At 43.7% G+C, this 16,168-nt stretch overlaps 1 protein-coding gene across 1 annotated transcript in view; it reads right to left on the minus strand.

Moving 5' to 3' along the window:
• Positions 1-16,168, minus strand: part of nfasca (neurofascin homolog (chicken) a) — a 152,688-nt gene that overhangs the window by 34,540 nt on the left and 101,980 nt on the right. Inside the window, exons 21-22 of the mRNA XM_020617875.1 lie at positions 9,488-9,715; positions 8,712-8,834 (exon numbers count right to left, since the gene is read on the minus strand). Of these exons, the coding sequence (XP_020473531.1) occupies positions 8,712-8,834; positions 9,488-9,715 (351 nt within the window). The remainder of the gene's footprint in view (positions 1-8,711; positions 8,835-9,487; positions 9,716-16,168) is intronic.

The following is a 16,168-nucleotide window of genomic DNA, read 5'->3' on the forward strand; positions in this document are numbered from 1 at the left end:
CAGGCGCCGGCCACCGCCCCAGTCCGATCATGATGGCATTTTGTTTTAGTGTCTGTCCCTGTGCCTGTTCCAGGTCCCGTTCCCGAGTGGGTCGGCCGACGCCCCTCCCATTCTCGTTCCTGAGCGGGTCAGCCGGCGCGCCTACGCCACCTTTGTTCTGGTGCCTGTTGAACTGCGTCGAAGTCATCCTCCAGAGCAGCCTCCGGAATGTCCTCCCCGGTTCTCGATCTTGTCCGGTTGATGATGGCTGTCGTCTTTTCTTTGTGTTTTGTGGTGTGTGTGTGTTTCCTGGCTTGTCTTTGCTGTTATTCTTTGGTTGCCCGAATTGTTTCCTTGGTCTTTCTCCCTGGGTTTCGTTGGGTTTTCCTGTGTTTGGCTGGTGTTTTTTGTTGGTCACGGGCTGGGGTCGGCATTTATGGCCCTGTGGCCGTCTGTTTTTGGTGCCCTCTTTCTGAGCCCCTGCCTCCATCCCTGCTCGGCCCTGTTTTGTTTTTGGGATGTCTGGCAGCCATCCTTGTGGGGGGTACTGTTGCGGTTTCGCATCGCTCGGTCTCATGACTTTGTGTTTCTGTTTTCCTTGTCTCTCCTCCCTGCTCTGTCACTGTGATCAGTAATCATGTCACTCACCTGCTGCTCATTGTCTCCCGGTCCCGTCACATATATAAACCCTGTCTTCCGCTGCTTCTTTGCTGGCTCATTCCAATGTCAGACCCGGACATTCACTGCAATCTTCACCTAGATCATGCTGTCTGCTACAGGTTGTCTACGCCATCTCACCCCGTGTTTTCTCCATGTTTCCTGGCTTGTCTTTGCTGTTATGCTCCGCTCTACGTATTTAGGTTTGGTTTGAGCACTCGCTGCCTCTGCATTTGCAGTGCGCCACTTCTCTGTAGCTGCCGGCTCACCTGCTCATCTTCTGGTTTATGTGTGTGCCTCCTGCTGCCAGCTCACATGCTCGTCCTCTGGTTCCTGTGTCCCTCTTGCTGCCAGCTCTCCTCCTTCGTCTTCTGGTTCCTTCGTCCTCTTGGTTCCTCGGTTGCTCCCTACCTGCTCGGAGCCTGCTCGTCTTCCTGCCAGCCAGCATAACCTGTGTTTGTGCAATAAACTGCTTTCTTTAGTTCCCCTTCCTCTAGTCTGTCTGCTATTGGGGTCCACACCATACACACGCCGCCCGGCCATAACAGTATGTCACTTCTAAAATGGGGGGAAATCAGAACTAAAGGCCCATCTGTAATATTTAAAGTAACAGTTTCTCTCCATAGTTGAGGAAAATAAATGCTGTGGCCAGTATCCAATTTCTTGGATTATATTATTAGCGTATTGTATATCCTGAAATGCTTTGCAAGAGCAAATACTGAATGTATAAAAGTGTTGTGTTCCTCTGCCCCCCATTCTTATCTGTTCACCATGTGAAATGTCCTGCGAACAGTTCAGTTTGGAAAAGTCAACAACTTTGGTTCCACTCAATTAAATTTAAGACTAGAATCCACTTCATGAAGCAAGTTATTAGAACACATCAACTAATTTCCCAAGAATTCTCTGAGAACAGGTTGGAATATTAAGAAGCTGAGTATGCCTGTACACATTTTAGCACTATACTCACACCCCAGCAGTTATTCCTACTGTATTTTTCCTCCCTTTCGATGAGATTTTCCATTTCCTTTTCCATGTCAGGGGTTACCAGTTTCCTTCTCTTGTGTCACCAAAGTATCATCTTTCATCTAAACCCTCCTCTGACAGACACACACAGACGCCTGAGTCATAGTCACAAAGAGAAGGGAGAATGAAAGGGTGGCGATGGAAGGCATGGCTTTCAGATTTGGAGAGAAGAGGATGGATGGGAGGGGTGGAGACAAGTAGACCAAGTTTCATCAACGCCCTCTCCTCCCTCTTATCTTTTCTATTCACATTCAGGCATCATAAAGAATTAAAGCCACTGCCCAAGTATGTGAACAATACATCTGCCCTTGATCAATGATCACAGGCTGCTGAATTGTTAGTATGTGATAAACAGCCTATAAGGGATGCACTAGCTAGTCACAACCAGCTCTGGGATTCCAGGAAAGGAGGGATGATGAACAGGCTTCACCTTCAAGAGTCGAGCCTTATCCAAACAAAAGCAAGTGAATATGGACCAAAAAAGTGACACATTCAAACAATAATTCAAAAAAAGCAAGCCAAACAGCCCATTCACAATACTGGTCCAACAAGAGCCACATGCCAAACTGCCTGGTGAAAAGAAACAATTGTGATAGTGCCCTGCACAGGAACTTAGTGGTGACATGACAATGATCAACATTTTCCAACATATAAAAACTGGGGAAAGATAGATCACAGAGTATAAGTGAGACAGACACACAGAATATGGTATGTTGTACCTTCTGCTCTTTTAACAAAGTTTGATTTGATTTGATTTTGATTTGATTTATTCTTTCAAGCATGTAAAGACAGTCAATATGTCAACACACATAATTTCACATAGTGTTAACATTCTTACACCACACCCACAATGTTCCACCCAATTAATCATTAAACCTGTTCTTGCATATATCTTGATTGACACATACCTTTATACTTGTGTTTAAACTCATCAATTCTATTACTATTTTTTATGTCCACACTTAAATTATTCCATAGTTTTACCCCACTTATGGAAATACAGAATCTTTTTTTGGTTGTACGTATAGCATGAATTTTTAAATTTAACTGACCCCTTAAATTGTATCCCCCTTCCCTTTCATTAAATAGTTTTTGAATTCCACCAGGTAATAAATTGTTCCTGGCTTTATACATAAACACAGCAGTCTTATAACCCACTAAATCAAAAAATTTTAACAATTTAGACTGTATGAAAGCTACATTGGTGTGATCCCTATATCCCATCTTATGCACAATTCTTATCGCTCTTTTTTGTAATATATACAATGGTTGAAGTTAAGTTAAGTCTCAAGTTGAGACATCAATCCTTAATAAACCTACAATAAACCTAAGAAAACACTCATAAAAAACTGGCTAACTGCAGCAGATGCTGCTACAGTTGAAAGTTATCTCTTATGAATGATATATTTTCTTCTATCACACATTTTCTGTAAAAAACTTTACGTCAACATGATATGTTTCCTTTCCATTCTTTCATGCTGTTTCCTTTGTGTGTTCTAGTCTTGCTTTATTCAAACATCAGACTGTTTTTTCATTATGTACTTGTCCTGTTTACAAAAGTCTGCCTGAAAGAGCTCTCCATTAAGGCTGGTTTTGGACTGGCTAAGGTAGGAACAAGGACATGTTTCATCAAAGCCACCAAGCAAACAATTTTGTGGTAACGAGAACCAGCCACTGGGGTGCAATTGAAAACTCTATGAAAAAATAATGCATTAATTACAGTATTTAATGAGGACCTGAATTATTCTTTAGCATTTTGATTATATATAGGAGGCTTGTGGTTGTAATCAAAGCTGTTGCTAAAAAGACTGAATTTCACTGGCAATGCAGGGAAAACATAGTTTAGCCAGATCATTAAGCCTACATTTCTGTCTAATGGGGATTTCTGTGAATAATGATGAACTGAACTGAATTCACACAGTGTAATTTAAGAGAGTGGACTAGAGTGCTGGAGAATATCAAGATTCTATTTTCCAGAAATAGGGTGCAGAGGCAAACCCAGGTGAAAGAGTATATGGGTGTGTCCAACATTGTTTGCAGTTTTAGAGACCACTGGCATGGGCACATTTTGGATGCAACCAGGTGCAACATGGAAGAGAGACTGAATACATTATTAGTGGGAGGAATGCACTATGAGCAGGTGGGGTGTGAGTAATGGCAATTCAAATTAATTCCTTCCATTCCCTTTAAAAGCATCAGAAACATGACTTTGACTCTCACTGATGTCATGATAGCTGATCTGGAGAGGCTCAGCCAGAGACAATTTTTCACACGGAAACCAACTGGACCATACTGTGGGAACCTGACCAGCTGGATAGGAGCTGTTCCCATGCCACTTGCCCAGAGAGACCCCACTCCTCTGTCAGGCTGAGGGTGATCTCCCTTACTCTGGACCCTGAATTCAACCTGGGTCCTCCTGCTTCAGATACCAAGCACTCGCCCTTCCTGGGATCCCGCTTAGCTCGCTGCCTTGAGGGGCTTGGGAAGAAGTGCCACAGGAGGAATGGTCAACTCCAGCCAGCCCTAGAGTCTCTGCCCCAGCCTGCCCGACAGCCTCAGCCTCCGTCAGATCCACAGCTGAAGCCTCATCCCTAGCCTGTTCCCCAGCTGCAGCCTACGTCTCAGCTGTCTCCGTCAGTGCCCTAGCTGCAGCTCCTCTCCAGTGCACCGATGAGATCAACTCCACCGTGAGTTCAGCTCTCCGCCCATGTGCCAACAATGAGGCTAGCATTGGGATTCCTAAGCGGGTCAGCCCGACTGCCGCCACCACCTCTGAGTCCGTTCCTGTTCCCCGGCTAGACAGTGCGGGCATCCCCACTGAGTTGATGGTTCTCCGGTGTGCTGACAATGCTGACAAGAGTGTCCCCACTGAGGCTCCTTTCCATCAGCGCGCTGACAGAAGTGTCCCCACCAAGGCCCTAACTGTGTGCTGACAAGAACTCACTTGCCAATGCCTCTTTTCCCAAGCAGGTTGGCCAGAATGCCAATGCCACCTCCATTTCTGTCTCCAAGCAGGTCAATTGGTACGCCTGTCTCCAAGCGGGTTGGCTGGACCACCAATGCCACCTCTGTTCCTGTACCCGAACGGATCAGCTGGACTGGTGATGTCACTTTCTAGCCTGTTCCTGAGTGGGTCAGCTGGACCACCAACGCCGTCCCGTTCCTGTTCCTGAGGGAGTCGATGGCAAAATCAACCCTGTGTCTGTCCCGCTTCCTGAGTAGGACAATGACGACAATGACACCATCTTACTCTCTGCTCCTGAGTGGGTCAACGATGCCATCCTACCTCCACTTCCTGAGCGGGTCAATGGCGACATCAACTCTGTGTTGGTCCCACTTCCTGAGGGGGACAATGACAATGACGACAACAGCCCATCGGTCCTGCCAGTTAGCACCTCATCATCCCTGCCAGTCAGCACCTTATTGGCCCTGCTAGTCAGCTCCTCATCGGCCCTGCGACTCAGCTCACTGCTGGTCCTGCCCTTTTGTTCACCGCTGGTCCTGCCAGTCATGTCACCACCAACTATGCACATCCACACTCCGCCTTTGCTTCTCAGCCTCTCAGCAGTCCAGCCTCGCCGGTGCAGACCCACAGCAACCAAAGTCTCGGTCCTGTCCTAATCCTTCCAGTCGGCCGGTCTTCAGCCCTGAAGCCATCCCCCAGAACAGCCTCCTCGGCTCCTTGTTGGATCTCGAGGTCACCCACCAGAGTGGCCTTCTCTGCCTCCTGCCCGGTCCCAAGGTCGCTCACTGGAACCACCTCTTCAGCTCCCTGCCTGGCACCCTGGCCATCCCGCCAAGAGGCCTCTGTGGCCTCCTGCCTGGTCCCTTGGCCATCCTCCTAAGCGACCTCCTCGGTCTCTCGTCTGATTCCATGGTCATCCTTCTGACTGGCCCTTCCTGTTTCCTGGATGGTCCCAAACATATCCTCTGGACCGGTCTCCACGCAAAGACTCTTCTGTGGGCCTTATGGTGTGACTTGGTTTTGTGTTCGTCGTGCCCACCTTCCTGGTCCCCCTACTTGGGTTTCCTTGTTTTTTTGGTTGGATGTCTGGGAGCCATCCAGATTGGCTGGGGTTTTGTTATGGTTTGTGGCCTTATTTCCTGTTTTGTAACTTTATTTTGACATGACTTCTAGTTTTGGTATTATTTCATCTGTCCTAGCTTTACCCTGGTTCACTATCACGCTCATTAAATTCACCTGTACCTCATTACCTCACGGGTGGTCACCATATATATACTACTCCCGCTGCCTCAGTCCCTTGCTGGTTCATAAAACGCTCTCTGTATCTCCATGCTATTCCTCAGGTTCTCCCGTTTACTGCATGTTGGTTCACATTGTTATGCACATGGGTTCCTGTCATGTGTTCCCACTCCCAGTGGCCCTTTTGTCTACCCTCCGAGTCTGAGGACACCTTTTGTTTGAATGTATTACCTGTACCTTTGAGAGATGTGGCACCCCTGGACTTTGCTGCATTTTTTGTTACTTCTTTTAGTACAAACCTATGTTCATCCAACTCGCTTGATGTCTGCAATTTGGGTCCTTCCTGAGTCAGAACCTAACACTTACTGTACATGCGTTCTGGCAATAAAGCCTGTAAATAGCGGTAATTATATAGGACAAATAGAATGAAATGACATGAACCAACCCTCTCTGACCATGTTCATATACTGAGGACTTGAATATTTTTTCTTATTTGATTTATTTATGGCGGAGGGTTCATGGGAGTTTGCCCAACCAGTGCACATGTGTTTCGTGGATCTGGAGAAGGCATTCGACCGTGTCCCTCGCAGCGCCCTGTGGGGGGTGCTCCGGGAGTACGAGGTCCGGGGCCCTTTGCTAGGGCCGTCAGGTCCCTGTACGACCGGAGCAGGAGCTTGGTTCGCATCGCCGGCAGTAAGTCAGACTTGTTTCCAGTGCATGTTGGACTCCGGCAGGGCTGCCCTTTGTCAGAGGTTCTGTTCATTATTTTTATGGACAGAATTTCTAGGCGCAGCCAGGGGCCTATTCTCTGATGCCTGGAATTTTGTCCCATCTATGACAACTTGAATTAATAAAACAAAGTATTTCTCCAATTTAGTTTAATTGTAGCTGAAACTTATTTCTAGTTGCAGTAACTGGTTGCTCAGGAAGACTGAAAATGGCTTTCTTAACACTGGCACTCTTTCAGCCTGCCTCCCCTTGTTGTCTGACATAATGACAGTGTGACTGTGAAGGCACTTCATTTACTTGATGAGATAAGAGTTAATTACAGTGTGGATTTGAGCAGCTTTCAATCAGTAGACTGCTGAAACAATCCCTGACCTCCTCTGCCTGCATTTCTGCTCTGCTTTTCTTTATCATTTTCCCCTCCCTTCACACACTCAGTATTTAGAAAGACAGGGCTGGGAAAGAGAAGTCAGGCTTTTTCCTTTCCGCTGCTCCTTCACATCAAGAGGAGCCAGCTGAGGTGGCTCGGGCATCTGTTTCAGATGCCTCCTGGGTACCTTCCTAGGGAGGTGTTCTGGGCATGTCCCACCGGGAGGAGGCCCTGGGGAAGACCCAGGACATGCTGAGGGACTATGTCTCTCGGCTGGCCTGGGAATGCCTCAGCATTCCCCTGGAGAAGCTGGAGGAAGTGTCTGGAGAGAGGGAAGTCTGGGCATCTTTGCTTAGACTGCTGCCCCCGCGACCCGGTCCCGGATAAGCGGAGGAAAATGGATGGATGGATGGATTTATTTATTTCTAAATTATCACAAACATTTCATAAGTCAGGTAATTTCACAGTAAATTATTCACTGATCTCACAGTGAGATGATGTCTAGATGTAAGGGTTAATGTTAGTGGTGCCATACATTGTGGTACCTGTTCTTGTGCTTTCCAGCCTAGACTGTTGGGAAAATTACCATGTACCTATGTTTGTAATAAACAGTAATCTGAGCAGGTTTTAACTCAACCATAACTTCAGGTCAAAATGAGCACCAAAATTGCACTCTGCTGCCTAATCGGCCTTAGGTGCACCTCTCCTTCCACCTCAGCATAAATGAATTCATTCATGGCAGGAAAATGCCAACACACCATTGTGCAAAAAGTAGACTTGCTCCAAAGAAACTGCATTTGAAGCTATGTTGGGTTTGTGCTAGCAGGAAAATAGACCTCCATCTGTCTTTTGCATCCAATCATTTCTCTAATCCTCAGCATTAATATCTTAGATATGCTGAGGTTCCACTGAAAAAGATTAAACAAATCTATGGCTTTTGCTAAAGATAGCAAATATGACATGATATATTATTAGCTGCAGCAATTTTTTTTGTTAGTTTGCTTGTTTGTTAGTTGCACTTTGGGGTAAAACGTGTAGCTTTATATTTATACACTCTGGAAACAGCAGCATGAACAGAACCAAAAATTATGGCTTATATATATATATATATAATATATACACCCCAATCAGGCATAACATTATGACAACCTGCCTAATACTGTTTATGTAGGAGTCAGTAGAGACCATTGTACAGTATTTCTCATTTTCAACCATTTTAACAAAGATTCAAATAAATTTAATCTTTTGAAAAGTACAAATGGAAGTTAAAAGTTTAATCTACAGTAGGGCAACCTCATCATCAGTGAGCAATGAGCATCGCCAGTTCATCATTTGCACTTCTTTAGACCCCTGTTGGTAGGTACTGACCACTGCGGACCAAGAACACCCACCAATACCTGCAATGTGGGAGGTGCTCTGACCCAGTCATCTCACCATCACAGTTTGGCCCTTGTCAAAGTCACTCATCACTTGCCCATTTTTCCTGCCTCCAACACATCAACTTTGAGGACTGAATGTTCACTTGCTGCCTAATATACCCCACACAATGACAGGTGCCACTGTAACAAATAGTCAATGTTATTTAATTCACCTGCCAGTGATCATAATGTTATAGCTGATTGGTGTATATTTCCTCTGTGTCATTTTGTTTTCAATTAATATCTCACCACTCTGGTTGTTTTTAATCCCTGACAATTAAGTTCAAACCTTTAGGTTTTGATAGCTCAAGATGGGCTTGATCTGGTTTCTTACTGTCCAGTGTGAACTCTAGCACAAACTCGCTGCTGCCGGCCGGGAAGTTGTGTCTCCAGCTGACGTTAGCGTAGTTACTGTTAGGCTCCACCGTCAGATTCCAGATCTCTCGCCCAGGGGCCACTACACAAGGAAGGGTCAGGGATAAAGGGTTAAAAGGTCAGGGCAGGGCAGAGAGGGCACAGTTACAACAACCAGACACAGGGTTCTATTTAGATTTAAGCTAGGTGCTAGTACAAAGGGAGTCTTTCTACCAGAATGATTGTTCTGGTTCCAGGCATTTTAATATGCTCACGGACAGAAAATTTGCCCATAATAAAATTCCAAAGCACTTTTCAATTAATTAAACACTAAGTTTCAATGCTTAATTCTGGTTTAGAGTGACTCCAAAGCTAGTCGAATCTAAACACTGCAGCCAATGAATATCACAATCCTCGTCAATTACTGGCAGCTGTCATCACTCTATAGTGTAAAGGGCACTCTCTCCAAGACCTTTACACTAATCAAAGTCCATTTAATTAAAAAAAAGTCTGGATTCTCACTTCCTGACCAGGATGATAGTTGCTGGCTACATCCCAATACTCTGAAGTAATTCCCCACTTTTCATGCAGCAGGTACAGCACAGCCTATCGGAATGCAGCCCTGATGTACTTTCCTGTTTTGTCAGGTGGGAGAAGGCCATAGTCTTCTGATATGTAGAGATTAAAGTGCCATTCATGGTCATCTAAATCACTAGAAAGACAGTATAAGAACTAGAATAGGACAACAGCATGTACCCAACACTTTCTGATCTGTATGTTTGGTGGTGACCAGCACAGGAGAGGTGGTGATAGTGGTCGCCTTGGTTGTGGTGGTGGTAGTAGAAGTAGCAGAAGTTGTAGTTGTAGGAGTGGTAGTAGTTGAGGTACTAATGGTTGTAGGAGCGATGGTAGTAGGAGGAAGAGGTGCAAGAGGTGGAGGAGTAGGAGTGAGAGCTGAAGCCACAGAGGTGTTGGTAAGCTCAACTACAAAGGAGGAGGTGGAAGAGAGCAGAGGGTTAAAGACAAGGTAAGGAGAACATCAAACAGACACAGTGGCACACACAGCAAAAAGGCAATGAATCCCTGAGCTAAAACAGAAAAGGAATTCCTCACAGGAGGCACCCATCACCACATGCATCACACACTTTGACTGAAGCCATCCTCAGTCATTAAATGATCACATTGTTTTCTACTTCATGTCTGTTTGGATCCACACACACTGCAATATCATTGTGCTGCATAGTGCCTGAGGACACCTAAGAAGAACCACCTGTCTTCAGCCATCCTGGTGTACTTCTACTGCTGTGCCATCTAGAGCATCCTATGGAAACTGCTGCCTCTGACTGCAAGGCACTGTAGCGGGTGGTGAAAACTGCCCAATGCATCACAGGGACTCCACTTCCAGCCATTGAGGGTGTCCACAAGGAACGCTGTCTCCGACGTGCTCGCAGCATTCTCAAGGACTCCTCTCACCCTGCTCACAAACTGTTTGACCTCCTGCCCTCTGGGAGGTGCTTCAGGAGCCTCCGGACCAAAACCAGTAGACTCAGGAACAGCTTCTTCCCTACAGCTGTCTCCTTACTGAACTCTGTCCCCCGCTGACCCCCCACTGCCTTCCTCTATACCACTACATACACCTCACCCTGTCTCATCTCTCCTCCGAGGACTAATAATATGCTTCTGTTATCTGTAACACTGAAGTGATCTGTTAATTTGCACATACTCTACTCTCAGGATATTGCTCTGTATTCATTTGCACACTGTTCATATGAAGATACTGTATCTTTATTTTTATCTTTGCACTATTTACATCCATTGAACTGTTCACTCATGTAACTTATCTTCTTAATCTGCACTATTTCATTCCATTTCATCCCATTGCACTGGTGTTCCATAAGCTTAATGTACCTTATCCATTACTTGTAATTTAAATCCATAAAATCTGTTGTACATTTTACATTTGCCTACATATCTTACTGTAACTATCAATTGTACATATCTATCAGTAAATTAGTTCTGATTGTACGTACTGTAGATACTGTGCACTCTGCGCTGCTGTTATTGCACTTCTGGTTAAATGCTAAACTGTATTTCATTGCCTTGTACTTGTACATGTGTAATGACAATAAAGTTTAATCTAATCAAATCTAATCTAATCATAGACCTAGATGTCACTGCCACCACAAGGACAAATGCTGATATTACAACATGTCTGTCACAGTGTGATTCTACTGTCGGAAACCCCAAATACAACAGGTGACTTTATTTTTATTTCATCAAGTATTTTTGTTGCATTTATAGGGGACTGGTTTTATACATCAAAGTCAGTTTACTGGTCATGGGGGGTACTGCTACAAAAAGATGACTTGAATTGAATTTGCTTTATAAAGACAGAGAGAATACCTGAGCTTGGCTTTAAGACTACACCTTTATAACAAAAGTATTGGAGTTTGAAATACAGTGTGTGGGTCAAAGAAAAATGTTGTGTTTAGTGCATTATGGAAAATGTTGCACACATTGACCCAACTTTACCCACACTAGAAATTAAAAGTTATATTATCTCAACCCTTTGACTCCATTTTGACCACTCTTTATTAAAATCTATTTCTCACAAGTCCCCTAACCGTGTAAGTGTAGTACTAAATTGCTGGAGTGTCCCTTTAAGTATTGTACCTCCATGATATTGAGGTAAAATTACTTCCTCATTAACTTCATTTATAGACCCACTATCATTGCAGTGAAAACTGCAGTAACTGTCTGCCTGTGAATCATTTTCTTTTTGACAGAAAGTCTTCTCTTCTATGGATGCTTAGCCATTGTTTAGAGCTCAGCTTGTTATCAGTTTTTTAATATTTTTCTCATGCAGATAACTATTTGCTGTGGGTGGGTATTGAACCCTAATCCTTTTTGAAGACTGGCCAGATTGTGTCAGTAACACTATTAAAAACAGTGAAGCTCTGAGAGCTGAAATAAAATTATTTTAAAGTTCTTTGTCTCTTATTATTTAACTTGTAATTTGACCAATTTTAGACTGTATTTGCATTAGGCAAAGTTCCTGAATGAGAGGAAATGTGCTTACAGTAATGGATATTGACACACTTTTACTATCTGCTGTATAAATACTCAGCCCTGTTCTTTTTTTGACTTTGTTGAAACTACAGCCATCCTCAGGTTGAGAAGCAGCACATCTTTTCCCAACTATGTACACTTCAAATGTTATTCACTCTTACTGTACCTTGACATTGAGGTCATCTCCAGTCCATGAAGGGTGTCTCTAATGATGCCCCCCTCCCAAACATTTCCATCATACAACACCAAACCTTAGCCAGCATGTCTGTATAACCAGGCATGACAAGCATGCCCTCAATCCACCGTGCAAAGGAAAAAGAAGGTTGCGAGCCATTATAGCCCAGTGAGGTAAGGCAAGATCAGCCCAAAGTCTCAAGCCATCTTACCTGCAATCCCCAGCGTGTGCTGCTGAGCCAGTGAACAGTAAAGATGGCAGAGTGACATGACTTTTAAAAATGCTCAGAAGCAAAACAATCAAGCCAGCGAGTAAGTGAGCAAGCTGACTGCTGATGGAATTTTGCTCATTTGTCCTCTCCAGCACACTTCTCAAATCACACTCCCAAAACAGCAGCGTCATTGTGACATTATTTACAATGGCAGAGTGAAAAACTGCAACACAGGACTAACCTGTGTCTCATACAGTAGCAGAAAGGAAGAGGCAGTGATGCTTTGAGAATGCACTGTAAAGGTGCACTATCAGGGATTGGTTCAGAAATCAAAGGTTAAATGTCAGAACAAAGACAAAGGGCTTGAAGAACGATTCTGTAGCAGCTATCAGGCTGACTGTCCTGACTATAAAATCCACAGAGTAGATAATAATGCCAAAAACTTTAATGTGTGAAACACAGCACAATATGTTATCTAATGTATCTGATCTCATAAAACTGGCTCACTAAAACTGTGAACTAGAGAGAACACTGACACTCAAAGCCACTGATGACCTAAGAATGTTGAGTGGGCTTATTCAATCCCCAACAGCACAGAGCAGCAGACAAACAGCAGCTTTGCTCACAGAAGAGAGATGGAGAGATGAGTAGAGGCAGACAGGTAGATGGACAGATGAGAAAAAAGAAAAGAAAAACCCTACATACAGTACAGCAGTTTGGTCTTGACTTAGAAATAGTTTGGCAAACCTGCCTAAGTTCCACTTACCAGCATTTCTGAGAGTTTTTGCCTGTATCATACAATCACCAGAGGATGGAGAATGCTTGGTTCAATTCAGTTAAATTGTTTAAAGTTCAATTCAGTTTTATTTGTATAGCATCATATCACAACAAAAACCATCTCAGGGCATTTTACCCAGTAAGGTCTAGACCTTACAGTATTATAGAGAAAGCCCCGACATATCCCTTTGGAGCAAGCACTTAGTGATTGTCATGCAAATTGACCTGCTGACAAGCAGCTGTTCACTTGACATAATGATATATAGCATAACTATTGACCCTGACCATGTCAAGAGATCTAGTTTTTTCCTCATGGTTCTGGTCATGTTAACCTTTGTTTTATAAGATGTGTCAGTCTGTATAGAGATACGCTGTAGTGTTAGAGTATTTCATAGCCTAGACCAGGGGTCAGCAACCTGTAGCTCTTTACCCCCTCTCTAGTGGTTCCCTGGCTCAATGGCTACAGCTATGCCTGCTTAGTAGATCTTGCTAGCATATTAGTGGGTCATCACATCTCTGAAAATGTGTGAGCCAAATTGGCATTACTTGGATCGACTGATTGCATATTCAAAAACTTGATGGCTATTTTCTCAATTGAAAAAATATCAAAACATAATAAATTGGCACAATAACAGTCCTATGATGAAAATTATAACAGCTTTAGGCCTGCCCTGCCACCACCATGGGACATTGGGCTAGCGCACTCTTCCATTTACTATGAAGATATGTAGGTCATTTGGGTACTAATCGGGTACATATTTTGCTTTTCCAAGGCATTTTGGCTATTTATTTCATTTGCACAAACAAAGGGAGGATAAGCCTGTATACAGTGCCTTGCGAAAGTATTCGGCCCCCTTGAACTTTGCAACCTTTTGCCACATTTCAGGGCTTCAAACATAAAGATATAAAACTGTAATTTTTTGTGAAGAATCAACAACAAGTGGGACACAATCATGAAGTGGAACGAAATTTATTGGATATTTCAAACTTTTTTAACAAATAAAAAACTGAAAAATTGGGCATGCAAAATTATTCAGCCCCCTTAAGTTAATACTTTGTAGCGCCACCTTTTGCTGCGATTACAGCTGTAAGTCGCTTGGGGTATGTCTCTATCAGTTTTGCACATCAAGAGACTGAAATTTTTGCCCATTCCTCCTTGCAAAACAGCTCGAGCTCAGTGAGGTTGGATAGAGAGCGTTTGTGAACAGCAGTTTTCAGTTCTTTCCACAGATTCTCAATTGGATTCAGGTCTGGACTTTGACTTGGCCATTCTAACACCTGGATATGTTTATTTGTGAACCATTCCATTGTAGATTTTGCTTTATGTTTTGAATCATTGTCTTGTTGGAAGACAAATCTCCGTCCCAGTCTCAGGTCTGTTGCAGACTCCATCAGGTTTCCTTCCAGAATGGTCCTGTATTTGGCTCCATCCATCTTCCCATCAATTTTAACCATCTTCCCTGTCCCTGCTGAAGAAAAGCAGGCCCAAACCACGATGCTGCCACCACCATGTTTGACAATGGGGATGGTGTGTTCAGGGTGATGAGCTGTGTTGCTTTTACGCCAAACATAACATTTTGCATTGTTGCCAAAAAGTTCGACTTTGGTTTCATCTGACCAGAGCACCTTCTTCCACATGTTTGGTGTGTCTCCCAGGTGGCTTGTGGCAAACTTTAAACGACACCTTTTATGGATATCTTTAAGAAATGGCTTTCTTCTTGCCACTCTTCCATAAAGGCCAGATTTGTGCAGTATACGACTGATTGTTGTCCTATGGACAGAGTCTCCCACCTCAGCTGTAGATCTCTGCAGTTCATCCAGAGTGATCATGGGCCTCTTGGCTGCATCTCTGATCAGTCTTCTCCTTGTATGAGCTGAAAGTTTAGAGGGACGGCCAGGTCTTGGTAGATTTGCAGTGGTCTGATACTCCTTCCATTTCAATATTATCGCTTGCACAGTGCTCCTTGGGATGTTTAAAGCTTGGGAAATCTTTTTGTATCCAAATCCGGCTTTAAACTTCTCCACAACAGTATCTCGGACCTGCCTGGTGTGTTCCTTGTTCTTCATGATGCTCTCTGCGCTTTAAACAGACCTCTGAGACTATCACAGTGCAGGTGCATTTATACGGAGACTTGATTACACACAGGTGGATTCTATTTATCATCATTAGTCATTTAGGTCAACATTGGATCATTCAGAGATCCTCACTGAACTTCTGGAGAGAGTTTGCTGCACTGAAAGTAAAGGGGCTGAATAATTTTGCACGCCCAATTATTCATATAGATATTCCATTTTAAAGTAAGCCCACACAACAGCAAATATTGTCTCCATGACACACACAGTGTGTTTTCTTGGAAATGAAATCTCCCAGTAAAAATAGAAAGTGTCAACTGCTGGTTTTCTTGTAGTAGTTGTATAATTTTATAAATGCACCAAAACGTTGTGTTATTGTAATGAGGATGGAAAGTTAAAGTAACAAATAGTCTAGGCTATGGTACCTGCATCCACAGTCACAAGTAAAAGTAATGGCACTGTTTGCAGTGGTCATGAAATGTGATCGGATCTTCACCAAAGTCACAAATATCAACAAACGCAATATTTCTAAACAGATAAAACAATGATCTTTCATGTCTTTATTGAACCCACCCATTAAACATACAATGCAACACCAGGCTTCTGGTGTCACTAAACATCAGCTGGAGTCAGGTGTTAGCAAACCTGGAATCCACTTGTAACGAATCTGACAGCAGATGGACAGCTATGTGCAAATTCCTTCACACATCAGAGACAGAGGACTGTCTCTCCAGATGTGTTTAACATGTACCTCAGAACCCCATTCTATTGTTCACCCTTTTGCTCCCCAGCCTGCAGAATACACAAAACCTCTGGCCTGACGATAAATCTGATTCACATCTGATAGGATCTGGAGACACTTTGGTACTTAAGAGGCTATACACTGCTTAGCATCTCAATAAAAACTGAAACTTTTACTACTCCAGGAGAGAAAATAGTTCTCTGGACAAACACTCACTGAACCCATCAGCCAGCTGAAATCCACCCCTAGATAATGAACTCACAAGAGACCATCACTCATTTAATTCCTCATGAAGTCATAACACTACATACAAATTCATTTTGGGACCAGGAAACATCAGTCAGTGCAAAGGCCTCCCTCCTCCATCCTGGCACCACGATTCCTGTTTTA

This window comes from Monopterus albus, unplaced genomic scaffold (assembly GCF_001952655.1).
Source record: "Monopterus albus unplaced genomic scaffold, M_albus_1.0 scaffold196.1, whole genome shotgun sequence".
Lineage (NCBI taxonomy): Eukaryota > Metazoa > Chordata > Actinopteri > Synbranchiformes > Synbranchidae > Monopterus > Monopterus albus.